Source organism: Telmatherina bonti (genome assembly GCF_933228915.1).
Source record: "Telmatherina bonti genome assembly, chromosome: 14".
In the NCBI taxonomy this organism is placed as follows: Eukaryota; Metazoa; Chordata; class Actinopteri; order Atheriniformes; family Telmatherinidae; genus Telmatherina; species Telmatherina bonti.
This window is the reverse complement of record NC_136612.1, coordinates 15,529,820-15,555,139: the sequence shown is the minus strand read 5'-3', so window position 1 is coordinate 15,555,139 and position 25,320 is coordinate 15,529,820. Positions and strand designations below refer to the sequence as shown.

At 39.4% G+C, this 25,320-nt stretch overlaps 2 protein-coding genes across 2 annotated transcripts in view; both read left to right on the top strand.

The window, feature by feature from the left end:
• card11 (caspase recruitment domain family, member 11) overlaps window positions 1–16,394 on the top strand; it is a 29,966-nt gene extending 13,572 nt beyond the window's left edge. The window contains exons 5-25 of the mRNA XM_079253017.1: window positions 651–799; window positions 1,649–1,828; window positions 2,631–2,777; window positions 3,062–3,187; window positions 3,448–3,642; window positions 5,038–5,184; window positions 6,227–6,296; window positions 6,381–6,486; window positions 6,626–6,772; window positions 6,891–6,931; window positions 7,066–7,177; window positions 7,647–7,848; window positions 7,946–8,072; window positions 8,236–8,479; window positions 8,749–8,830; window positions 9,523–9,618; window positions 9,759–9,876; window positions 13,035–13,217; window positions 13,834–13,955; window positions 15,153–15,268; window positions 15,690–16,394. Coding sequence (XP_079109143.1) covers window positions 651–799; window positions 1,649–1,828; window positions 2,631–2,777; window positions 3,062–3,187; window positions 3,448–3,642; window positions 5,038–5,184; window positions 6,227–6,296; window positions 6,381–6,486; window positions 6,626–6,772; window positions 6,891–6,931; window positions 7,066–7,177; window positions 7,647–7,848; window positions 7,946–8,072; window positions 8,236–8,479; window positions 8,749–8,830; window positions 9,523–9,618; window positions 9,759–9,876; window positions 13,035–13,217; window positions 13,834–13,955; window positions 15,153–15,268; window positions 15,690–15,894 — 2,915 coding nt within the window. The 3' untranslated portion in view covers window positions 15,895–16,394. The remainder of the gene's footprint in view (window positions 1–650; window positions 800–1,648; window positions 1,829–2,630; window positions 2,778–3,061; window positions 3,188–3,447; window positions 3,643–5,037; window positions 5,185–6,226; window positions 6,297–6,380; window positions 6,487–6,625; window positions 6,773–6,890; window positions 6,932–7,065; window positions 7,178–7,646; window positions 7,849–7,945; window positions 8,073–8,235; window positions 8,480–8,748; window positions 8,831–9,522; window positions 9,619–9,758; window positions 9,877–13,034; window positions 13,218–13,833; window positions 13,956–15,152; window positions 15,269–15,689) is intronic.
• Window positions 16,395–17,692: 1,298 nt separating this feature from the next.
• Window positions 17,693–23,546, top strand: LOC306765221 (carbohydrate sulfotransferase 12-like). Its single transcript, XM_079252622.1, has 5 exons — window positions 17,693–17,750; window positions 19,911–20,557; window positions 21,737–21,893; window positions 21,970–22,145; window positions 22,974–23,546. The coding sequence occupies exons 2-5, from the start codon at window positions 20,192–20,194 to the stop codon at window positions 23,520–23,522; spliced, it is 1,248 nt and encodes a 415-aa protein (XP_079108748.1). The 5' UTR covers window positions 17,693–17,750; window positions 19,911–20,191; the 3' UTR covers window positions 23,523–23,546.
• Window positions 23,547–25,320: the final 1,774 nt, after the last annotated feature.

Here is a 25,320-nt window from a genome sequence, read left to right as displayed (position 1 = left end):
CTTCACATATTCTGTATTTCTGAAATACACAGAGCTTTTAAACATGTCAAACGGTTGAAGAATTGATAAAAATGAACAGCTTACTGGCACGCACTGAAACTGCTTCACCACCAAATGTGGCTGGTTTACCTCTCTCGGTGCACCGCGTTTGAGTTTAACAAGGATTTCCTATCACATTGTCTACTAAAGGCTGCTGGCGAAACTAGGACACTGTGTTCGCGTGTCCTGTGCAGTTCACATCTGCAGCTGGTACGCGAGGCTCATTTACACCAAAACAATTGCTAAAAATAATGTGAGGAAGCTGTTTAGGCTAGCTCGGTGCACAGTTCTCTCACAGCTTCTCCAGTAGTTAGAAACAGCAAATATAGTTGGCATGACAAGATAGTTAGAGGTCAGCTATTATTAGACCAACAGACTAAAGGATGTGCAGCCAGTTAGTTATTAAAAAGCCATGCACTGTTTTATTTCATGCCTAATTAACCTGCTTAGTTATTCCTAACAAAGCACCTCAAGGAAACACAGTTTTTCATTCAGAAGTCTGTGAAGAAGTCAAATAACTTCTAAATGTAGCGTAATGATTTATTTAGCAAAGACCTGCAGACCTAAACCTCTAAACATGTTTCTCATTGATATCGTGGCTGGCGCTCCAGGGTACAATAAGTTGAGAGAAGAGAGGAATACCTACAGTGACGAGTTGCTGAGAGTGAAGGATGAGAACTACAAACTGGCCATGAGGTATGCCACGCTCAGCGAGGAGAAGAACATGGCTGTGATGAGGAGTCGAGACTTGCAGCTAGAGGTACTTCCTGTCACATATACACCATCATCATCATCATCCTCTTGGAAGAAAAGAAAACTGTAAGAATTGTGAAAGCATTATAAAAGTGGATTTTGTAGCCTTGGTGTGTAGAAATGATCCACAAAATGAGGTGCATTTACTGACACATAAATCTGTTTATCATAGTTACTGTTGCCTGTTGATTTTCCACTGTTTATTTTGATTTTTTATTGAAAAAAAAGTCACAATAACACAGCTACCTTTACATACGTGGTGGTTCCCATTTACTCATTTTTTATTTCCCAGCACAAACGTGGTGGCAACCATATCAACACAGTCACACATAGGTTTCATTTTGTCGGCGAAAGGAAAACATCATCTTGTTTTGGTGGCTGTACAGTATTAGACAGAAGTGACTCAGTGTTGCATCATTGTGTGCTTACATTCACACACTAACAGAAGAAAAAGCAGAAAAACTAACATAAGCTGCAAAACATTAGTAGTGAGAAACTTTTACTTACCACTCCGGAGGATAAGTCATAGGTTTTCTTTTCTTTTCTTTTTCTGTTAGCTACCCTGTAGGTTAAACCACCACATCATTTCATGTATCAAGTTGTTAAAATTTTTTATTAGATTACAATACGGTCCACCTCCAAAGGATTCCAGTTGAATAAAGGTGTAAAAGGGTTTTTTTTTTTTTAATATAAAACATCATTGACTTCTTGGTATTCTGTTTGTTTCTGTAGTTAAATTTTTTTTTTTTTTTTACAACATTTCTTTCTACCATGAGGATGATTACCAGCAAGTTTGGAGAACTTATGTGATTTTTTCATTAAGTATTCAGCAGCTGTTACTCTTCTCTGTATGCAGATTGATCAGCTGAAGCACAAGCTGAACAAGGTGGAGGAAGAGTGTAAGATGGAACGGAGACAGAGTCTCAAACTGAAGAACGACATCGAGAACCGTCCAAGAAGAGAGCAGATCTTTGAGCTGGAAAGAGAGAATGAAATGCTGAAGATTAAACTGCAGGAGCTGCAGTCCATCATACAGGTATGACCCGACTGAAATGGTTCAGTTGCAACGTTTTTTGTTTTTTTTTACTGTTGCAATCGATTACAGCGCTGCAGAGACTCTCAGTCATAGTGGAGAAGTTTTCTTTGCAAAGAGCTGCAAAAGGCATTTTCCACTTCTTACTTTGCCTTCACGTTTTTTACAACTTTAACCAGATGTTTTACCCCTGCTGCTCAGTGCAACAAGCTGTAAACAGCTGATACAATTCATGTTTCACACATTTTCACGACCAACAAACACGGCAACATCAGGATTCATCTTATATCTGCTTTTTGGTTTTTTTTCTAATTCTATTTTGATATATCTCTGCATGTATAGGATCAACATTATTACAAAAGCAAAAATACGGACAGTGAGAGTTATTTTTCAGAGAGTAGACTCTTGAACTGTCTGAAATTCCTGTTTTTTCTTCTTTGACTTAAAGACACATTTGAATAATGTCATAATGTCTCAGTTTAGCAGTCATTGTGGGAGAAGAGACTTAAGGGGACTGAAGCCAAAACTGGGCTTTTTTCAGAAAGTGCTGCAGAAATATGAGAGATATATGTTTATTTAACATGAATGTATGTTAAGTTCTTTTAGGAGACATGGTGGTAAAATAATGGACCTGTAAATGTGCACTTTAACATGCAGCGAAGCTGAGTAGAAAACAATCAGGACTTGTAGAGATTCAGATGAAATTTGTATGAGCTTTATAACCTTTGACATAACAATGCTTTTCCATTCTTAATAAACCATTAATCCCAGCTCTTGTTCTATCATTTATCTGCTTCGTACCCAGCCGTGTCCCTTACCTGCCTCAGACAAGGCCATCCTTGACATTTTGGAGCATGACAGACAGGAAGCTCTCGAAGACAGACAGGATCTGGTCAACCGCCTCTACAATCTGCTTGAAGAAGTCAGACAGGCAGAGGAACTACGAGATAAGGTCAAAACGGCACACACACTTTCAGCAACGTACATGTAGGGGAGAAATGAGAGGGTCGCTTGTTCAAATGCATAAAAGGAGAAGCAGAGAGAGGAACACACACCAATGATGAGAGAGACCAACACTTCATAGATCTTTATGAAACACCCTTTGAAGAAAGCTCCATCTTAGTTTTGTCTCTGCATAACATAGTCTGTCTTCCTTTCTCAGTCTGTCTTCCTGTCTTTTTTTGTAAAAAAAAAAACATGACACCAGTGCTGCTGTGTGTGCGTCTGTGTGTGTAGTACTTGGAGGAGAAGGAGGACCTTGAGTTGAAGTGCTCCACGCTTCAGAAGGACTGTGAGATGTATCGCAACCGCATTGACACCATCACTACACAGCTAGAGGAGGTGGAGAAAGAGAGGGACCAGGTGAGAACGCACACACACACATACACACACAAATACATTTTTACTTTTTATTTTGTCACTTTATTTTTCAATTAAAAGTGTGTAAAAGTGAAACGCTGATTATCAAAAGGAAATACTTATAGTATAAGTCTGAATGTGCAAATTTAAATGAGTTTTTATCACAACAATGATCAATACAATTCCTGGTGCGCTACCAATTTTCTTTTATTAAATTTAGCTTTATAATAACATTTTTTGGTCATATTCCCTTGCTGCTGCAGGCATTTCGATCCAGAGACGAGGCCCAGCACCAGTTTTCTCAAGGTCTCATCGACAAAGACAAATACCGAAAACAAATCAGAGAGCTTGAGGAGAAGAGTGATGAACTCCATATTGAGATTGTTCGCAAAGAAGCCAAGCTGGTCACTCTGGAGAGTCGCTTGCGACGGATGTCCAAAGACATTCCTCTGGATCAGGTCAGAAGGAGCAGAACACTTTAATGTATAAATTCAAACTCGACCCAAGAAAAAATTTCGAGAATATTAACATTTTTTTAATCAGAAGTTTGTACTTGAACCTTTGATAAAGTACGAAAAAAAAATGACAAAAAAAAATTAAATTAAATATAAAAAAAAAAAAATTAAAAAAAAGAAATATACATATATATATATATATATATATATATATATATATATATATATATATATATATATATATATATATATATATACATATATACACACACACATATATATATATATATATATATATATATATATTTTTTTTTTTTTTTTAATTTAATTTAATTTTTTGTCATTTTTTTTTCGTACTTTATCAAAGGTTCAAGTACAAATATATATATAATATATATATATATATATATATATATATATATATATATATATATATATATATATATATATATATATATATATATATATATATATATATATATATATATATATATATATATATATAATATTTATGTTTGATAATGAGCAATATATCAAAATCATTGAAGTGCAAAAAGTATCATTGGGAGCAAAAAACAAAGATCAGATTGAGCCCAATAGCGTTTTGAGCAAAGGTTTGGACCATAAAGTGATGCAAAAGGTCTCAGAAACTGTATGTGTCAAATACGATAGCCTACATACAACATTAGGAGGTTGTGGCATATATTAGTAACATTATCATCTAAACACTTAAACCATTGAAATATTATAGAAGTCTCACAGGAGAAAGCTTTTGTCTGCTTATTTAAAAACACTGAAATGGCACTTTCAAATCAAAAACCACTTTAGCCAATATAATTGCATCTGTTGGTGCAGCTACATTAGCTGAAACAGTTGTACTCGCACAACTGTAGCAGCTAATCTAGCTGTACCAGCTAATCTAGCTTTAGCAGCTAATGTAGCTGTATCAGCTAATGTGGCTGTTGCTGCAGCTTGCTTGTTGAAGCTACATTAGCTGCTACATTACAGAAACATTAGCTACATTTCAAAAGTTACAAGAGCAACAGATTAAATTTTCCAAATTTAAGATTCTCATTTTGTTGCTGATAGATGAGAAGGTCTGGGTTTGTATTAAGTGTGTGTGCAAGAATAAAGAAAAACAAGCAAGTGCTAGCAGAAGCCTTGCTAATAAAAGGTATTCTGGTGTCCAATAGTTCAAGGAATTCAGATGCACACAGAACAGTATAATTGCATTTTCTATGTTAGCTGCACACCTGTCATGGGTGCACATTGGCAGCTAGCAGAACTAAGTGTTGTTGTTTGCTTAACCCTGAAATGACGGTTGTTGAGCCTTGCATTTTGGGAGGGATTCAATGCTTAATGGAAATGAATTAAAATCTCAAATCATTGTTTGTGCAGAGTTTACCACGGGACTTTCTACCAACCATCATCTCCCAGGTGGGGGCGCAGGGCCAATCTGAATGGTCCAGTGATGAGTCGCATGAAGAGAAGCAACCAGAAGAGAAGCAACCTCCCTTAAAACGCAGACCCAACCTTAAAGCTGGGGTAGGTAATCTTGTTCAAAGACAATGGCAATAAAAGTCTTTCTGATTCTAATTTTTTTACTCTGGTTTGAAGTGGTTCCTCGTCCTGATAGTAGTCTATACATTTTGTAATCATGATCAATTAGAAATATAGTTAGACCCCTCAGTTTACTGTAAATCTGTAAAAACTCTGACCAATCCAAACATTCGGGCCGAATTGAAGTTGTTCATTTCTTATATTTTGTAAGCTTCTCCCAGCTCCCCTCCTCTCCCTCCTGCAGCGCATACCTGGTAGCCACACCCTGCATATAGATAACGTGTTAGGATGAAAATACAAAGTAGTGAAGAAGAAACTCAGAAGGTAAACATGGCTGAGAAAATGCAGGAAGGATTTCCCGACCCAGCTTGGTTTATTTGCCTCCTCTCGCTAAACAGCTGAGAAAGAGAAAAATCGGGGAACTAGAAAAGCCAAGGTCTTTAAAAAGTTCCTGGATCCAAAAGGTGATCCGGATCACCACAAAAATTAAATCACTCCTTCTTTTTCACATTTCCAACAACTCTTGAAAATTCCATTTAAATCGGTCCTTAACTTTTTGAGTTATCTTGAACACAAACACATGAACACCTGTAAAAACATAACCTCCTTGGCGGAGGTAAGAAAAAAACCTTGAATCATGCAAGAAGCGAAACCAGAGGGGGAGGAGCCAAGATAGGGGGCTACTTTCACCTCTTGCTGGCTCCCCAACATCACCTACCCCAGCTTTAAATCTCCAGTCAGCAATCATGTGTTCTCATTATTCATAAAATATATTCTCGTACCTGGAGCAGCAACCCTTCAGCAGCCATACGAGTAAAACTTTTATTATAGTTTACTCTGTAATTACAAAAAGCAGAAAATATTTCATCACATAAGAAGGCTGATGGAAACTAAAGGAGCAGTATTGTAATACATGAAATGTGTGCAGTAGTTCATTTTCCTGTTCTGCATTTTAACAACCACACATCTGCGGAGGGGTCACCGGAAAATATGTCCAACTAAAAGGTGTCAACGTTTTGTCATTTAGAACAGAGCTAAGTCTCCAGTTTACATGGCCAAAGACATTCAAGTTCATTCGGATGCTGGTCATCGTACAGGTACGCAGAGCACGTCCCGGTGTGTGTGAAAGGTGTTTCCTGTGTGTAAACAAACCTCTCGTTTGTTTCTATCTTCAACTTCAGCCAATGGAGGAGACTTTCTGGAGATGCCAAACACTCATGGAAATGGCAACTCGCTCCCGCCCTCACCCTTGCCTTCGCCTTTGCCCGGCTTCCCGTTATCTCCCACGTATCCTTCCTCTTTGCCCCCCCAACTCTCCTCATCCCCATCCCCACTCCCGTTCCATATCGCGGAGCACACCAGGCCAAATATGGTAAGGCTGAGCTGCTTTGTGTTTGAGTTTTCATTTGAACTTTGTCTGTTTTAGGGTCACATTAAATTGTTTTTATGCTGGCCCGACTCCCCAGCTGCGTAACCGTAACGACAGCATGATGTCCATCATGGCAGAGCCACCTCAGAAAGAATCACTGTACCGCAGAGAGAGGGAAAAAGAGAATGACTTCTATCCTCGCAGGTACTTCAAGAATGAAATGTAGATGATTTCATACTGTGTTATTAACACATTTCATGTTTTATATTTACTTGTCTGTCAAGTCACGTCTCAAAATATCTTGGCATTTTGTCATTTATAGTCTGTCAGACTTTGACAGTGACAACATGGAAATGGAGGGAGGTAAAGTATTTTCACATTATGCTCAAAAATAGCAAAGACATTTTTATCTGAATGAATTCATAGCATTTTTATACATGTTTTTAAAATCAGTCAATTGTGTGTTTTGTCTGTGTTTTTCTTGCTTTCTTTTGTAGAGGATGGCCCTAACTCTGTGATCTCCTCCTCCTCCTCCCATCAGTCAGAGGGGATGGATACATATGATCTGGAGCAAGTCAACAATATCATTAGAAAACTGTCTTTGGAGAGGTGAAGCCCGGCTTCACACATGCTTACATGCAGTGTGCGATTTATGAAAAAACCAGAGGGCGGGACATTTAAAAAAATCTTTTTTTAATAAAATAACTGGCAACACGTTACCTTTCACGCAGGTTTTCTCGTTCCAAACTGGAAGAAAAATCTGGAAAATAAAAATGAAAGTCAGTATAATGTTCCCAAAAATTTTGGCTTATTTAAAAGATTATTATTTTTTAACACCTTTACCTATAAACTTAGCAGAACAGTCTGGTATGGGAGGGATCTCAGCTTTGTTTGACCTTTTTACCTGTGTATATAGCTTTTTATACAGCTTTTGACTGGAACATTAGTCCAGAGGGGGGGACATCAAAAGCAGAGGGGCGGTAAATCCCCCCCCCCCCAACAAATCGCACCCTGCTTACATGTATACGAGTGAACACACCTTGATTTTAGATACAAACTTTCAATGATCTGTGTGCAGGCCGTTCCGCCTGTCTATGTCCTCCTTTTCTCGAATCAGCTCCACCGTGAAGCCGGTGCAGGAGCTGTCGCTGCAAGGCGACAACCTGCTTCGGGATATCACACTGGTTGGAGGCAATGAGAGTGGGATTTTCATCTCATCTGTCCAGTCCGGGTCCAACGCTGAGAGGGCGGGGCTGCGAGAGGGTCACCATCTCCTCCTGGTATGGTGGTAAAAATCTTTCTTGAAGTTACAAACTGCACAATAAAAAGTGTTCTGTATGTGTACTGATGTGTTTTCTGCTGTGACTGGTGAACCAGCTTGAGGGGTGCATACGAGGGGAAAACCAAAGCGTTTCATTGGACACCAGTACTCAGGAAGAAGCCCATTGGACGCTGCGGCACTGCTCTGGACCTGCCAAGCTGCACTATCGTGCCAATTTTGACTGTATGTGGAAGAGTTTTTTGACTTTAAAGAAATTACGTGGATTGTGGTTTTACTTTAACCGTTAAGTGAGTGATAATACATCATGAAGATAAAAAAAAAAAAAAAAAACCCGCATACATCTGCCTTCTGCTAAAGCTGGGTATGATTCTTCCGTGTCCTCCAGCATACTGTCGTCTACAGAGGGATCTAGTGGATGGCAAGGTAGCGTCTGGTGACTCGTTCTACATACGAGTCAACCTCAACATCTCTGAGCAATCAGACAGCTGCACGTTGAGCGTGCGCTGTGACGAGGTGGTGCATGTTCTGGACACAAGGCACCTGGAACGCTGCGACTGGTTGTGCGCCCGTGTGGACCCCTACACTGGCGCTGACCTGACTGAACGAGGCACCATACCCAGTAATTCAAGGTACAGAGGAACTGCTTGTTTTCTTTGTCCTGACACTGTGATTTAGCTGATGAGAGCTGGTTTGGAAGTTCAGGTTTTTTTTTTTTTTTGGTCTCATTGCTTTTATTTCTGAGCTGCACAGTTTCAGCAGAGGAAGAGGAATAAACAAAAGACTTTATGAAACTGATATTGTTGTGCAATTGTTTCATTAATATTTTTTAAGAAGTTTACCTTCATGTTCTTTTTATTGTTGTTTGTGTTTCTGCATTTGCAAATGGTTGTGAATGAAGAGCGCAGCAGCTGCTTCTGGTGAAGATTCAGAAGTTAATGTGTCGAGGAGGGAAAGACGATGAAACCCACCGCAGCAGCAAGGTAGGAATTTACTCTTTTCTTTCCTTTTCATATTTATTTTGTTGATGTGTATTTGTATTTAATCCATTTTCTATTATCTTTTTATGTTTTTGGAATTCAGGAAACAAAACAACAATTTACAATAAAAACTTTTCTCCTATAATAGATTTTAGATTTCCTCTCACTTTGTCTTTGTCAGGGTTTTGACCGTTTTATTTATGTATTCATTTATTTATTAGGATATATAATCATGTGCTGATATATAAAATTGTTTTATAATTATAAATTATATTCAAATTAATATATTGGGTATTTGTATGTATATATGATTTATTTATTGAAAAATATAATAATCATATGATGAAATATGGAAATAATTTCTGTTAATAGATTACTTTATTTTATATTATTTTATATTATTTTATTTAATTTTATAGCTGGATTGAAAAATAATTTAGTAATCTATCACGCAGGATTGTTTTCCAATAACATATAAACTTGATCCCAAAATTTTTTCTTTAATTTTTTTCATAATTCTCTAATCCTTGTTATTTTTTGTTTTAAAATCTGTATATCTATTTTATCTCTTTGTAAATTAAATTCTTTATTTATCTTAGTTGTGTGTTATGTGGCGACTATAGGTCTTTTGAAGAAAAGTATCTCCAGTTATTGTGGGCGACTTTGTCTGAATGCTCGTGTTTATCTCCGTCCAGAACAATTTACAGCCCGAAGAGGCCAGCTCCCCTCCTGATCCTAAAGCCAGCCCACGCTTGTCCAGAGCCAGTATCTTCCTCACTCAGATACTGCAGGTAATAAAGTGCAAGCAAACACTATTTCATCAGCACTACAGCTTCAGCCAATCTGCCCTAAAACAATTGCAAATTAGTGAAAAGCAGTGAGAATCATGCTGATACACTTCTTCTCTGATCTGTGTGTGTTTGGAATCTAGTTTGTCAGCAGGGTGGACATCAAGTACAAACGGATGAACAGCAGTGAGCGTGTGAGGCTCATCAACTCTGGCAGCACAACACTACCCAGACAAGGTACTGAGGTGTTTAGACCAGAGGGTGAGCGCGAAGTGTTGAAAAAGAAGCAGCAACCACATGCAAAAAAGGCTCATGCATCTAGAAAATTCACAGTTATTGCAACCGTCAAAGTTTCATTTTAAGTAGGAGATAAAAGTGAAACGCTAAAAGGTTGGGAGCCGCTGTCATCTTTCAGTTTGCTGAAAAAAGCAGCTGATCTCTTTGAAAGGAGATAAAGTGTGAGAAGAGCAACAGAAAAGAAAGTGGGATTAAATTTCACTTTGAAGGCAGTGAAAGTAAACTGTGGAAAATTAAAGCCGTCTAAAAATAAAGATCTGAGAGATGAAAAGGTGTAAAGTGTCAGAGGTAAGAATTGTATACTGAAAGTGTTCACACACAGGTGAAGAGTTACATGATGCCTGAATTTTGTGCGCCGTAAGAACCTGTCCAAAAGACCTGGATTTAGCTGACATATGCATGGCGTGACGTGTCTAAGTGAGGGAAACTGAGGTATCTGAAGCCCGCAGAGCACCAAGGTAAAAATAAAAGGTGTGAAAACAGCATGAAACTAAAACTGAGAGGAGAAACCTAATGAGAGGTAAACACATCACTTGTACCTGCTCAAACTGAAACACATGACTAAATGCTGAAGCTGAAAGAGGAAAAAAAAAGTTACACTAGTTTCTGAGTTTGGACTTTCTGTCAGATCATATGAATGAGGAAAGAATAGCTCAGAAAGGGTTGAAGTGAGCTGCACCCAGCTGGGGAGGATGAAGAGTCAGACAATCCTGGACAGGGGATGATACAGCCATCCATGACCAGGAACAGAGCTGTGCAGCCAGACAATGGTCCAGATGGGATTGCACAGTCAGATTTACATAAAATAGATGAGGGACGTAACAATCTTATACACATGCAGAAATAGTCACACTTACTATCAGGGAAAAAAACATTCTTTATAGAATGTAAACATTACATTAAATCTCTCAGTTAATGTAACTACATTACAAAAATTACAGTTACAAAAATTAAAGAAATTAAATATGTATAAATATTCACACATAGTAACACTTTTTAATTTATTTGCTTCAACTTAAAAAAAAATCACTCTTGATCTTTGTTCTTTATTTCACTCATTTCTCTGTATTGATTTGTGAACAAACCGTGTTGGGTAAATATTTTATTGTAATCTTGCTTCTTTCCTTTTATGATTTTATGAAATGTTAATGTTTTGAAAGAGAAAAAAATGACTGTTTGTGATTTTTGAACAGAAAGTGCCGATGTGACACAATTATGAAAGAAACCGCAGTATTTTCTCCAAGCCCACATCACTCGATTTTACTTTAACTAGACCAAGTAATACAGCACTTATATAAACATCATTAGCCTGCAGGTTATGAGACAAATTCGCACAATATTCAGATATAAACACAGACATTTTGTGGTACAAACATAAAGATGTTAGCTAACAAGCTAACAGCTAGGAGATTGTGCCGCTAACGCTGTTTATGAGCTGAATGCTAATCGCCTGAAGTTACAACAAACACGTTGTAATAAACAGGCAAAATAGCCCCTTCTGAAGAAAATTTTTTTTTTTAAAAAGCCAAACCACAATGTTCCCTTGTGATAATCTACATTTTGAAGCACTGTACTTGGTTTTACAGTGTTGACTTTCTCCATAAAACATTAGCTTTTCTGTTTCAGGACAAAAATCAACAACAGGAAAAACAAAACCAAGAGGCACTTATGTTTATATATTTATTTGTCCTCGCGTGGCAGTGAAAAGCTAAAACAGGCAGGCGCACATTTGCTTTACTTATTGAGAAGCACTTATCTGAGGTATTTTCAGGGTTTTAGAAGTCCTGACATTCACAAGAAGGAGCAGGGAGAATCTGAGGTGTTAGTTTAATGATTTACGTAGCAGAAAGTCCTGTTTAAAGTCCATCCCACATTTTTACAGTGATGCTCTCACTTTTATGCTTTGCTTTAGTGACTTCTTTAAAGGATGTTTAAAACATATAATTATCGTAAGCATGAATATTACAGAAATGACTAAACACATGCAAGGTAAGGGTTAGGTTAATATGTCTGTTTAGTTTACAAGATTTAGCTGTTTTTTATGTTTTGTAGGTGCTTCCCTTCAGAAAACAGCTCAGGGATGTGCTGCCATCTCATAATGTGCCCCTATTAGCTGCGAATTGTTACTTTAGAGATGGTGACAAAAAACCCCCATCTTTTACACATTTTCTGATGAGACTGCGCTGCATCGAGAGGTCCGGAGCTTGTTAAGCTATATTTCCTCTCCTCTTCACTCCCATCTAGCTGTTCTCTCCTCTCCAACTAGTTGAGGCAGGTGACCATCCTGCATGCTGAAGATGGGGGATTGGATTGAATTTTAAGATTCGATTTTAATCTGTTGGTTTTCCTAAACTAGGCTATTTACAGTATTATGAATTGGCTTGAACTGGTGTGTCTGTAACTCGCCTTGAGTTTACATTGTTGTGAAGTGGTGCTTTACAAATAAAGTTGAGCTGAATTGAATTGAGGAAGATTGTTGCTTTCCCTGTCAGGCTCTGCTGGAGATTTCCTTTAATATGAACATAGAGGTTTTTTCCTTTCCACTGTCGTCCACTGTCCTCCTGCATACACACAGTGGGGGATTGAATCGCAGAATGACTTGGTGCAAGTTGTTTGCTTTACTGTATAAATTTGTGTGTATGAACAGAGTTATTATAAAAAAGACTATTGAGAATCATATGATGGATTTGTTTTAATTGGGCTGCATTGACTTTGAATAATTTAAATTATTTCTTAGAAGTACTTTAAGATGACTGTGTCGCAACTTTTCTGCATATATAATAATACTGACTAGTTAAGTCCTTGAATCTAAGCTCAGCAAGTGATTAGAAACCTAAAAATTACATTTAAAAGACGGAAACTGTGAAAAATAAAACCTGATCAAATATATTACCAGTTTTTTTTATCCACTAGAAAATCTTTTGGGTATTTTAGAAAGCATGGAATAACAAATCCATGCAGTATTAAAGGCCTAAACTACTTTATTCTCACAAATGATAATACCTGCGCTGCAGGATTTCAAGTACTGAATAAGGGAAGCAGTTTTAAACCATTGATCTTACTGGGAGTGGGTGGATAATTACTTTTCCCTCTTTATCTGCTGGTGCCATGCTTGGAAATAGATGCTGCTGACCCAGACAACGACCTGAGCAGAGGTTTGAACCTGATTCCGTACAGTCCCGTCACCCTTCAGCGGACCCAGAGAAAACGACCCGTCCTATTCAGTCCTGCTGCCCTGGCCAAAACCATCATCCAGAAAATTCTAAACATGGGAGCAGCCATGGACTTTAACATTTGTAAACCAGGTTAGTACACCTAAGGAATAAGACGTCATTTTAATGTCTGCATTTTCCCATCTTGGTGTAATCCTACTGTTCTCATCTATTGTGCATCATAAAGAACAGGAGGATAGTAAGTGGTGAAAGGGGTGAGGGTGAGAGAAAATGAAGCCTCTTTGGGGATTCAGGTCATGTATTGTTATGACACTGTGGTGTAAATGTTGAGTGTAACCAGAGAGAGTGAAAGCATCATGGGAGATGGCCTAGATCATACCCAGACTGACGAGGCTATTTCAGACACGGCATTACTCTGCAAATGAGCTCACTCCCTGTGGTGTGAAAGTATTGAGAGGGTTGTCACGTTCTCAGAGAGTCAACACCCTGCTCCCATTAAATCATCTCTTGTGGGAAGAGGAGTCGGCTCAGACAAGCTGCTTATGTAAACAGCAGAACATATGGCAAGTCAAAAGTGCATGTAATGTCTTTATTACATGCAGTCTCCCAGAGAGAAAACCGCAAGTTTCAGTTCCTTTTGAGACTTGTCCTACAGTGATGGCTCACTAATGGGCACAGTTTGATTTTCTGCTTCATTTTGCAAGAATTTTTTTTTTTTTATGTTTTCCTATTTGATCTTGTTGTGTAGATTCCCTGACCAAAGAGGAGTTTCATCTGAAACAGAACGTAGAGCCCTTCGTTCACTACAAAGAGAAACAAGCCTCATTTGAATGCATCACACGAGAGAACATCGAAGCTGTCGCTGCAAAAGTAGGTTGTAAACACCGTGTGTACCAGCATTCATCCTTAGACCAGTTTTGTCATGACAGCCCACTTCATGTAACTAGCAAAAAGTCAGGAACCCCTCCTCCCCTGTGATCATACCATGCTTGACTGGCATGCTACTGTCACGCAACAAATGATGCTTTCCATCTGAGTCTTTCTCTGTCCTTTGAGAAATCACACCTAAAACAACTTTAAACATTTATTCTTACTTATTTAATATCTTTATCGACTGTACTGTAGTTTCTTAGACATGTTTCATTAATGAAATGGTGCAGGAAAAAAACACCAACCAGGACACGGGGAACGGATGGATGGATAGATAGGAAGGTAGGTAGGTAGATAGATAGATAGATAGATAGATGGACGGACGGACATGCCTGTTTGTCAGTAGGATATAAAACAAACAAACAAAAGCCAAAGATACTTAAAAACAACAAAAAAAACACACATTTCTAATAGATTTTTTTATTTTTGAAAGCAAAATGGCCCAACAGGAAGTGAGATTGTGTCTCAGTCCTGCTTTAATCTATGAAAGCTCAGGGACCCTGTTTCAAGGAAGCGCAGATGTGCAGCTTGACCATTAAAGAGTCCTGTGCTCCAGCTACATGTCTGCTGAATTCTTCCTGTTTAGCCAGTGGCTTTCCTCTTCAGTGCTCAGAACCAGGAACTCGGTCGATGCCAAGATCTGGTGCGATCTTTAGGTTTTCTTAGGTACCGTCCGTGATTGCGCATTATATCACTCCATTTAAAATTAAATAAACTGAACTCTTACAATAAACTAGACTTCTCCTAAATTTATTTACTTCCTCTGTAAAGTTTCCTGAGATTACGCCACACAGAAAACTATTTCTGGGAGGTCATTGTAACTCATTTAATGTGGAAGTTTATCAAGTTTCTCATCCTTACCAGCTGCATCACCACAGATGTGGTACTAGCTGGCAAACAGGAAGAAAAATCTTATCTCAGTAAAATTTCCTTCCAAAACAGTGTTGTTATTTGACTTAAAGGCTGGATTATGATCTTTTTATACAGCATTTACTTGAAAAACAACCTTAAAACAAACTCAAAGACAGGTAAGAAACTAGATGGTTATGAGGTAAATATGGACAAAAAGGAAGCGTGAAGTAGTTTGATGTTTTTAGCTAAGTTATGTTGAGGTGTCGTCTTTCTACCCATCACCAGGGAAAACACTGCCTGCTGGAGGCTGAGCTGAGCTGCGTCAAAGACCTTCTACGGAGGGAAATCTACCCGATCATCATTTATGTCAAGATCTGTGATAAAAATGTTAAGAGGTTGAGGTAAGAACAAAAAAAAAATCAACCAGTTACGGAAACCAAAAAGCTGCCAACCTGTCCCTAAATGAGATCTGGACTCCAGTCAGGGGATTAAACTAAGCTAACAGACAAATCTACTCTTTTTCTTCATGTTTGTGCCCTTTTTCTTTTAATCCCTTACAAACCAGGATGATCTCCTGGAGTTTATTTTCTTTCTCTGATTAATTTTCATCAAAACCTTGCTACCTGGTGTATCTTTAGGTGGCTTGTTTCTTTAAATAACATAAATGTAAAAACAGCATGCGGAAACTGTAATGTTTCTGAGAACTTCATCAAAGCAGACAGACCATGTCTGCAGAGTGCATAGAGGATCTTAGAGGTTCTGGGTTCCAAACATGACCACAATCTCACCACGCTGCTTCCTTCCTGTTTCCTGTCCACACAGGAAGTTGCCTCTTCGCTTGGAGTCAGAGGAGGAGTTTGTTAAGTTGTGTCGGGCGAAAGAGAAGGAGCTGGAAGGCATCCCCTGTCTCTATTCCACCTTGGAGCCCGATACCTGGGCAGGACCGGAAGATCTGATCAGGGTCATCAAAGACCGGATAGTTGAGGAGCAGAAGAAGATCATCTGGGTCGAGCAGGACCTCCTGTAGACTGTTACACAACAACCTGCAGACAGAAACAGGTGTTGTTGGAACCTTGTACATGGAACCGCCATTTTTTATATGTACACGCAGACTGAAATGCCCGTGTGGACGCTGATGTTTTTAAAGACTTAAATAAACGCATTACACACTTTGTAAAGGCCTTCTGATCTAGAAAGATAAAAATGACTTCTTTTGCTTTGAAAAAAGTACAAGAAAAAAACAAAAGAGGAAAGTCGTTCATTTATGTAAAGACACATTTTCAGGTCCATTCAGAGCTACAGAGACTATACTGCCCTCTAGTGGCTAATATTAGGACTCTCCATGTAAATAATCCAATGAATTTCTATCCGACTTGAAGCTGCAAGAGGACACAACTTCTTCCAACAATGTGAATTATTTTAGTATAATTACTCTTTGTATTAATTTAGATTACATATTTGGTGTGTTCTTTTTGTATTGCAACTTGCATTAAAGGATAGTTATTGCATTTCATAAAAACTTTTCAGACCACCTATGTATTGATAACTGTGTACAAAGATAGCACTATTAAAGCTAAAAAAAAAAAAAACTTTAAAAAAAAAAAAGAGAATAAGACCAAACCAAAAAAAAAAAAAAAAAAAAAAAAAAAATCAAAACTGCAGAACTACACTATAATCACTTCCCTTGATACCTTTGCTGAATAAAAATCTGAAATCCATTCTGGATTATTGGTTTATGTTGGCTCTTTTCTTTTTTTTTTAAAAAAAAAAAAAAAAAAAAGGAAAATAGCTTTTAGTGTTAGCTGAGCTTGTTTAAACTATTTTAAACTATATATTTAAAATAGTTTTCTGAAGTTTTTAACATTATATGGATGCACGTTTTCCCCTGGTGGTTTTATAATTATTTAAGCCTATATATATATATATATATATATATATATATATATATATATATATATATATATATATATATATATATACATATATACATATATGGATATATGTATATTTAAAAAAAGGCAAGCCATGAGGGATTTAGAGTTACCTCTTTCAAAAGGATGCCAGATAATCTCATCTGCATGGAAAAACATGCACACACCAACATGCAAATATTTCCAAGACAGCTCATATCAGCCACATGAACTGAATGCATTTATCACCTCCCCTGCACTTTTCTCCATGTTGTGTATTATTAAACTGCTTAAGTGTGTGTGTGTGTGTGTGTGTGTGTGAGTGTTTTTGAAAATCAGAATGAGTACCAGGGTGCAAAGTTAGATTATTCAAATTAATGGGAACTCAGCAATGAGTGTAAAACCAGAAGTGGGGGAGAAATGTGTGTTGCTTATTAAAAACAGATGAAGTTGTGTTTGTGTGCTGTGTGAGCACGCTGTGTTTAATGTCACAGGATGAGAGTTGAAAAAAATAAAATAATAAATAAAAGGGTTTCTTAACGACATCAGCCTTAGGCATGCAAAGAAAAAAAAACCTTGAACAAGATTTTCCTTCATTATAACCCCTTGCGTTGTGTTCTAGAGGTTTACTGGTATTTGGTTTTGCAGGTAAGCAAATTAAAAAAGAAAAAAGACAAAAAGGTTATTTTCAGCACTCTACTCCTGTGGGAGAGGGCACAGACTGTCTACATAAATCATCCCCAAGTTGAGACACGTTGTGCTGAAGCTGACCCAGAAAATGAACCCTCCCTCCATATCTATGCTCCATATGCGCTCACGTTGCAGAAAGCGAAGCTCCGCAGTCTCGCGGTACTTTGCGTGATTCCAATCCATCTCCAAGAAAAAGGGAAAAGCGGCTCAGAGACACACAGGCTCAGCTGGACTCGGGCTCAGCTGACGCGGCGGCGCAGGGAGCAGGAAGGCAAAGGAAGAGGTGAGAGGTCTTCCTTACTTTTAATTCCTCACCCCACGTCCTCATCAATAACACCAATTAGTCTAGATGTCAACGTAATGTTTAATCTTTTAGTGGCTCACCTTCCAGGGCAGAGGGCTGGCTTGACAGCCAGATAAAGACACTGACTGGGCAGGCTGTCACCGTGACAAACCTAACTCTTCGTTTTCTCTAAACGCTCCTCAGTCTTACACGTTAAAAACCGCCGCACGCGACTCTTTTTTTTTTTTTTTTTTTTTTTATCCACCGAGCGACAGGTCCGACGGCGTTGCAGTCGCTTTCCGCGGGGCTGCTCTCCCTCTCTTCTCGTTCCCGTCAAAGGACACATTGTGTCCGGTCTGGCATCTGCTGGCGGCTTCAGCGGACAGGACGGTGTCAACTATCCGCCGTTTGGTGAGGAGCTCGCGCTTTCAGGTCGCTGCGTTGGTATGCTGGAAAACACAACGACACCTGAACCGCCTAAAAAACCCACTAAACCAATAACAAACAGCCACCTATACATACATACATATATATATATATATATATATATATATATATATATATATATATATATATATATATATATATATATATATATATATATATATGCTATTACACACACACACATATATAAACATATATAATGTGTGTGTATATAGGTGACTGTTGATGAGATATATTAGTTAAAAACACCATGCATATACATATGTATGTATGTATATATATATATATATATATATAGTGTGTGTGTGTGTGTTTATAATATACATAATATATCTCATCAAACCACTTAAGTCGTTAATCTCATACTCCTGTTTTATAAACAATTAACAGCACGTACGCTACATGTAAAGTGAGATTATAGTTATTTATTGGTGTACTGGTATAGAATGAAAGGTGCAATGTTTATGAACTGTCGTGGAGTCAAAGTGTCGTACTTTATGAAATGCACCTGGAAAGATTTAGTAGCCTCCATCTCTCTCAAACTGTACTTAAGTGCTTGAGTTAATAGGCTTTCATTTGATCAGTGGCACATTAACTTTATGCATTTTGCCCTGATGATAAATCCGGCGTGATGTGTGTAATAAGGCTGCAGTTAATTCGTTGGTGTGTATTTGTAGACAGAGGGCGAGAGGAGTGCAGTTTGCTGCCTCTTATGAGGGTTTTTCCATGTCAATGGTTCCCTCTTTGCTGCAGGAAATAATATAGGGACTGTGGCATGAAGGCTACCAAATTTAGGAGTGTGTCAGAGTGGAAAAGTGGACGCCCTGTGACTTTGAACTAAATAGGAGGAAGAAGATTGACTGGATGTTGAGACGCGGCAAATGTGACTGGGATAAGTTACAGGTACAACTCTGTATTTACTTAAAACCATTAGGCTAATTGTCTCTAAAGCCTACTGGTGTATTGCATGAGCACACTGAGGTTCAGTGTTGCTATTAAACGCAGAATGCATCATGTTTACGTGTGTAAAATATGTCATAACTACCCGCTTTTAAAGGTGACTAACAAAGGTTTTATGATCTCAGGTTTAAGGCTCTGGACTATAATTCTTAGTAAGGCTGGTGTGGCGAGAACATATTGCTTTTTGGTGTGCCGAGCTCCCGAACATGAAGTTATTTCACAACCACTCGTGATTTTACTGCTGAGAGTGGGAGTCAGGTCAACTCCAAGAGCTGAAGCAGAAATTCAACACATGCCTTGTCATAAATTGAGCCCATAAAGAGTCACAGGGTCCCCTGCCTTCTGTTTTAGGCTCTTCATAGCTGAAAATACAGCAGGAAGACCGTAGATTGTTTGTTTGGGCTGGTCCCTATGTGTTTGTACATGCGTCGACCAGAAAAAAAGAAAGGATATGTAAAAACAGGAGAAGTAATGAAATGATAGCCTGAGTAGATTTTATTTTTAAATATATGCGTTTAGTTGTAAAAAACACATGACTATTAGTTACTGTAATCAGAAGTGAATTTTCTGTATGAGAATCTGAGAGATGGAAGATGTAGAGGTGTTTTCTGTGTGTGTGTGTGTGTGTGTGTGTGTGTGTGTGTGTGTGTGTGTGTGTGTGTGTGTGTGTGTGTGTGTGTCTGTGTGTGTTCTGCAGGTATGGAGCAGGGCTGAGCGTCAGTCCCTGACAGACCTCTTCTTTTCCTTCTATTACAGAGCCTTCCGGTTGTGCAGCAGCATCATGACAAGCCTTATCCTTCACACAGACTCTGCTAAAGCTGCTGCGTGTCCACCATCATGGTTAGATTATGCCCCTGGACCTTGACTCTGTTGCCATGGTAACCCTGTAGCATGAGTATTGCAGTGTGTTGCCCCGGTAGCCACACAAAAAGACCCAGGTAACCGTCTCTGTTTACTGCCATGGCAATGCTGCGGAGACGTCCTGTAAAATCATAAAGTCTGTTGCTATGGTGATACTTTAGCAAGCAACAGTCGCTATGGGAACGTCCAGGATGTTCCGCATCTTTGTAATCCTGGGGTCGGTTTTCATGATTCTTCTGATCATCATCTATTGGGATGATGTCGGCGCCTCGCACCTGTATTTGCACACTCCTGTATCACCGGGACCCAAAGTTCCACATCCCCCTCCCCACCCGAAGCCGCATACGACTCAGACGCCGTCCTTCCTGTCTGATATCGATGCCTTTGTGAACCAGTTTTTGGAGCCCGGAACCGGGGAGCCCACAGACACTGTCCCGGCTGACACAAGCAACCAGTCGGAGAAAGCAGAAGAGCGGTACATACCGCGGAGGGAGTGGAAAATTCACCTGACTCCAGTGGCAGCAGAGCTCCGCGAGAGACAGGTCAATACAATTATCATTATCAGTAGTATGTCGACTTGTTAGTATTGTTTAGTCCAACTGTTTTACTGCAGACACAAGTACATAGATACTGCTCTTTTTCGCTAACAGGATCTTAAAGGTTGGATAAGTAAAACATGTGATCAGTAAAATCTAAACAGGAAGTTGAGTCTGACAAGACAAGTGTTAGTTATCAGTCTGAAAATGAGTGATTCAGTCATTATACAAACATGTGGAAAAGAAAGTAGGTCCTCTTTCAGCTGTGAGGTTTTCATGTCAGCATAACACAAAAGGATCGGGTTGTGACAAGGGTTTAAGATGAGATAAATGCAGACACTAATATATGACAAATCACACTTTCTCTTTCTTTATTTAACAAAAAAAACAAAATCAAAATGCAGAAGCAGTGTGTGAAAATCTGACATTTACTATTACTGCTTACTTTGTAATTAAGAGGGTAAGCAGGGTCCAAGTGCCAGAACATGGCAGCAGCAGGGCTCAGCTTTGCAAAGCTGTGTCTAAACAAACAACAAGACTTCTGGATATGTTTTAGTCATAATGCACCACATGAGCTAAAAAACAAACATAACAGCACAAAGATGTAACTCTAAGCGTCAAGCATGGTAGTGTAAGGGTGGTTATATTGGCTTGTTTTGCACAGAATCATTGATTGGACCAGGAATTCCTCTCTATACCAAAGTATTATGGGGACAGGGAAGGGAAGTGGGATCATTAAACAGGATACAGACCCCAAACGAAGCAGCTAATCTACAACAGAGAACATCCCCAACCTGACTGAAATTCTGTGGAAGGACCTTTAGAGAGCTGAAAAAAGAAGGAAATGTCTCCAAACCTTAAAGAACTGAAGCAACTTTCTAAAGATGAGTGGATTGTTTCACAGTGACATGAGGGGCTGATGATGTCTTGTAGAAATTTATTTCTTCCACTTACTGCTGCTAAAGATAATTATATATGCTTTTAACGACGGGATGAACTCGATTCTGCATTGTCTCCAATTAGTTAACATCATTTTCATGTACATGGTTTTATTTCAGTTCGGATATTTAAAACCATTTGTGATCTTTTTTTCATGACTGCATGGATTAAAGTCTGTAACTAATGTCTGAAAAAGTCCAGTTTCTAATAACCGATGGCGTCTGCTGTACACGATGGAATAACCAGGAGCAGAGACGGAGGCTGCTTCAGGAGATGTGCGCCAACGACAGCCTGGTGTTTCCTGGCAAAAACCGTTCATTTGATGACATTCCCAACAAGGAGCTGGACCATCTGATCGTGGATGACAGGCATGGTATTATCTACTGCTACGTCCCAAAGGTAGGTTTTATACCTGCACACTCTTGTTTCCGTCTGTTTCCAGGTAATAACTCGGGACTTTTCCTCTAAACCTCAGGTAGCGTGCAGCAACTGGAAACGCATCATGATAGTTCTCAGCGAGAGCATGCTGTTGGAAGGCATTCCTCAGAGAGACCCTCTGGCGATTCCCAGAGACCTGGTGCACAACAGTAGCATGCACTTCACCTTCAACAAGTTCTGGAAACGTTACGGCAAGTTCGCGAAGCACTTAATGAAGGTGTGTTTAGACATGAATGAATACGGCTGTTTTACTTCTAGATCTGCTCTGCAGACTCTTCTAGCAATAAGTGTGATCCTTTCATTTTATTTCATTTATTAAGATCCCCGTTAGCACATGAAGCATCAGGAGCTGTTCTTCCTGGAGTCTGATAAGCACACATTAATAGTTGAAAACATTTCTTCCAGAGTCACATTTTCCTCCAGTCCAATGCCAACAGGAGTAGTTCAGAGAAGCAGATGTGTCCAGCTGTTGATCCTCAGCATCTTATGACCACTTGTGTCGTAAACGTTTTCTTTTACTGAAGCAAAAACTCTCATTATTTACATGAATGCTTTTCGGCAGTCTGTTGTCTGACATGCGTTTAAAACAGAAAGCTTTCTGATTGTTTCCTATAAAATGAATCCAAAGGTACGTTTTATTGTAACTCGACAGCAGATCTTCCTCCGCTACTAAGCACCATTTTTCTTCAAAGGGGACTAAAATGTTAAAAGTATTTCTTATCAAGAATTCAGGTGCCCTGATGTAGAAAATTTAAAGAGATTTCTAAAAAATAATCTGACTGCTGATTTGTAAACTTTTGCATGTATTCATTTGAGCATTTGATTTTAGTTTTTATATTGTATCTTTTCTTTAAGCCCCTCCCACACACACACACACACACACACACACACACACACACCCTTTTTCTGTCATAAGTTAATCCTGTGTGTTGTTTTAGCCTCTCGCTGCGCGGTACAGTCTGTTTTATGTCGACAGGATACTTGAAATGTGCTGCATGAGAAGAAACGAGCAGAAGAATAAAAAGCTGAATTCATCTTTTTGCAGGTGAAGCTGAAGAAGTACACCAAGTTCCTTTTTGTCCGGGACCCATTCGTGCGTCTTATCTCTGCCTACAGGAATAAATTTGAGATGCGCAACGAGGACTTTTACCGGCGCTTTGCGCAGGTCATGCTGCGTCGCTATGCCAACCAGCCGACACCCCCGGCCTCGGTGGACAAGGCATTCGCTCTGGGCGTCCATCCCTCTTTCTCTCACTTCACCCAGTATCTCCTGGACCCTCAGACCGAGAAGGACATGCCCTTTAATGAACACTGGCGGCAAGTGTATCGACTTTGCCACCCCTGCCAAATTCAGTACGACTTCGTCGGCCACCTGGAGACGGCGGAGGAGGACGCCGAGCACCTCCTGCGCCTGCTGCGGGTGGACAATGTGGTGGAATTTCCCACCTCTCATAGGAACCTTACCACCAGCAGCTGGGAGTCGGATTGGTTCAGCACAGTTCCCGTGGAGGCGCGTAGAGAACTCTACAAGCTCTACGAGCCGGACTTCAGGCTGTTTGGTTACAACAGGCCCGACTCACTCCTCAATGAGTGATTTTCACAGCCAGCCGCCACACACTGACACAAAGGTTGTTGTGTAATGACGTGATGCCACGCCCCAGCAGCAGTTACACATGCCTTTGTTCTGGGATTTGCACATGTTTTCTCCCGTCTCGCCCGCGCTACACTGAATGTACACACAGTAAAGCCAGTCTGTCCTGTAAGGAAGAGCCCTAATGATGCAAAACAATGATCCAAAGTGAAAAAAACTGGCACATGCATCAAGCCAGGCCAGTTAAGACCCCATCTAGTGACCCTAAAAGTTGTACATTCAGTGTAGACCTGGATCCACACCTCCCTGCTTTGATGTCATACCATGCCTGCCGTTTGTGCCCACAGATTTGTCGTGATGAAACTCTATAATGACACATTTTGTTCGCAGGACAGTGTTACAGTGGCACAGAGCCACGCTTTATGTTTTGTTGTTGCACAGAAAAAACAGAGAGATGTGATTGGAAATGTGGGCAGTTGGATAAAAACTAGGTTAGTCTCACACGTAGTTGCACTAGCAGTAGTTTGTCAGCTAATTTATTCCACCTTGTTAAAGTGCAGCATTACTTAAGCATGAAAAGGGATTTTCTTTGTGTCGAAAACACGTTCCGATTACGGCTGCCAGCACCAGAGAAACAATCTTTTGATACCTGGCATGAAGAGCACATTCATGTTACATGCAAATCCCGCTCCCCTTTTTCACACATCTCTTTCGTTTCAGCAAACAGTTTGTTTTCCCAGCAGCATCGGAGCTGGTCTGTTCTGTCGACCGGCTTCCTCAATGTAGCCTCAGCGTATCCAAGCACAGCCGCTCCATCACACAGCACATGTAACCCATTAACTGGACTTGTCTCAGCTTGTTGTTGAGACATTAAACTGGAGTTTCTGCTTTTTTTTTTTTTTTTTATGGTTTCCACACTGCACAGGCGTGCCTCTGTGTATTCATCCAAACGGTTTCTTAAAGAAAAGAAGAAAAAAAAATCCTCTTTTCTTTCTTGTTGTTACTGTCAGCGCTTCATGTTTGTGTCTTTGTGTTTTCACACACAAACTGCAGTTACTAAAACTGAGCTACATTTGCATAACCATGCAAACTGCAACAGAGCTACCCCCCCTCTAAATACTTTACTTTTCAAGGGCAGCGTTTTCATGAGGTGCATTATTTTGTAGCATTACTTGAAGCCAATGAAGTGTGTGTTTGTGTTCGTACAGTGCTGCTGCACAGCATCTCGAGTTTATCTATGAAACTGGTGCAAAATGAGACTAAAACCAATATTAGTGGAAAGGAAGGGATAAAGATGTTGAAGATGGATGGCGTGGGAGTCAGGATCATCACAAGTCAATGGATCGTCTCTAGGAGTAATTTGGGACGGGAAGATAGTGCCTTTTGGTTGCAAAAGTTTACACAAAAAAAAAAAAGAAATAAAGTATTTTTGTAGGATGTAATTTTTACTCAAATCACAACACAATGAGAGCTATACAAAGCCACCACAAGGTGGGACTAGTTTGTCTCATGACCTTAATTTGGGACCAATAGGGAACAACATGCCCTTCAGCAGAGTTGTAACTGTTTATGTGCAGGTTTGTTATACATGTGAATGGTTTACTTTCTCCTTCTGTGTGCTTGTGTTCAGGCATCATGAAGATGTGCACACTTAGCGCTGGTGTTGTCTCACTGCCTTTTGGTTTCTTTGTTTGGCATCATTGTGGAGCATTATGTAAAAAGGTAGAGCCATGTGTGTTTGTCTCCTCATGTGGCCGTGAGTTGTTGGTGTGGATGTAACAGATCAGCGCTCCCGCGTCAC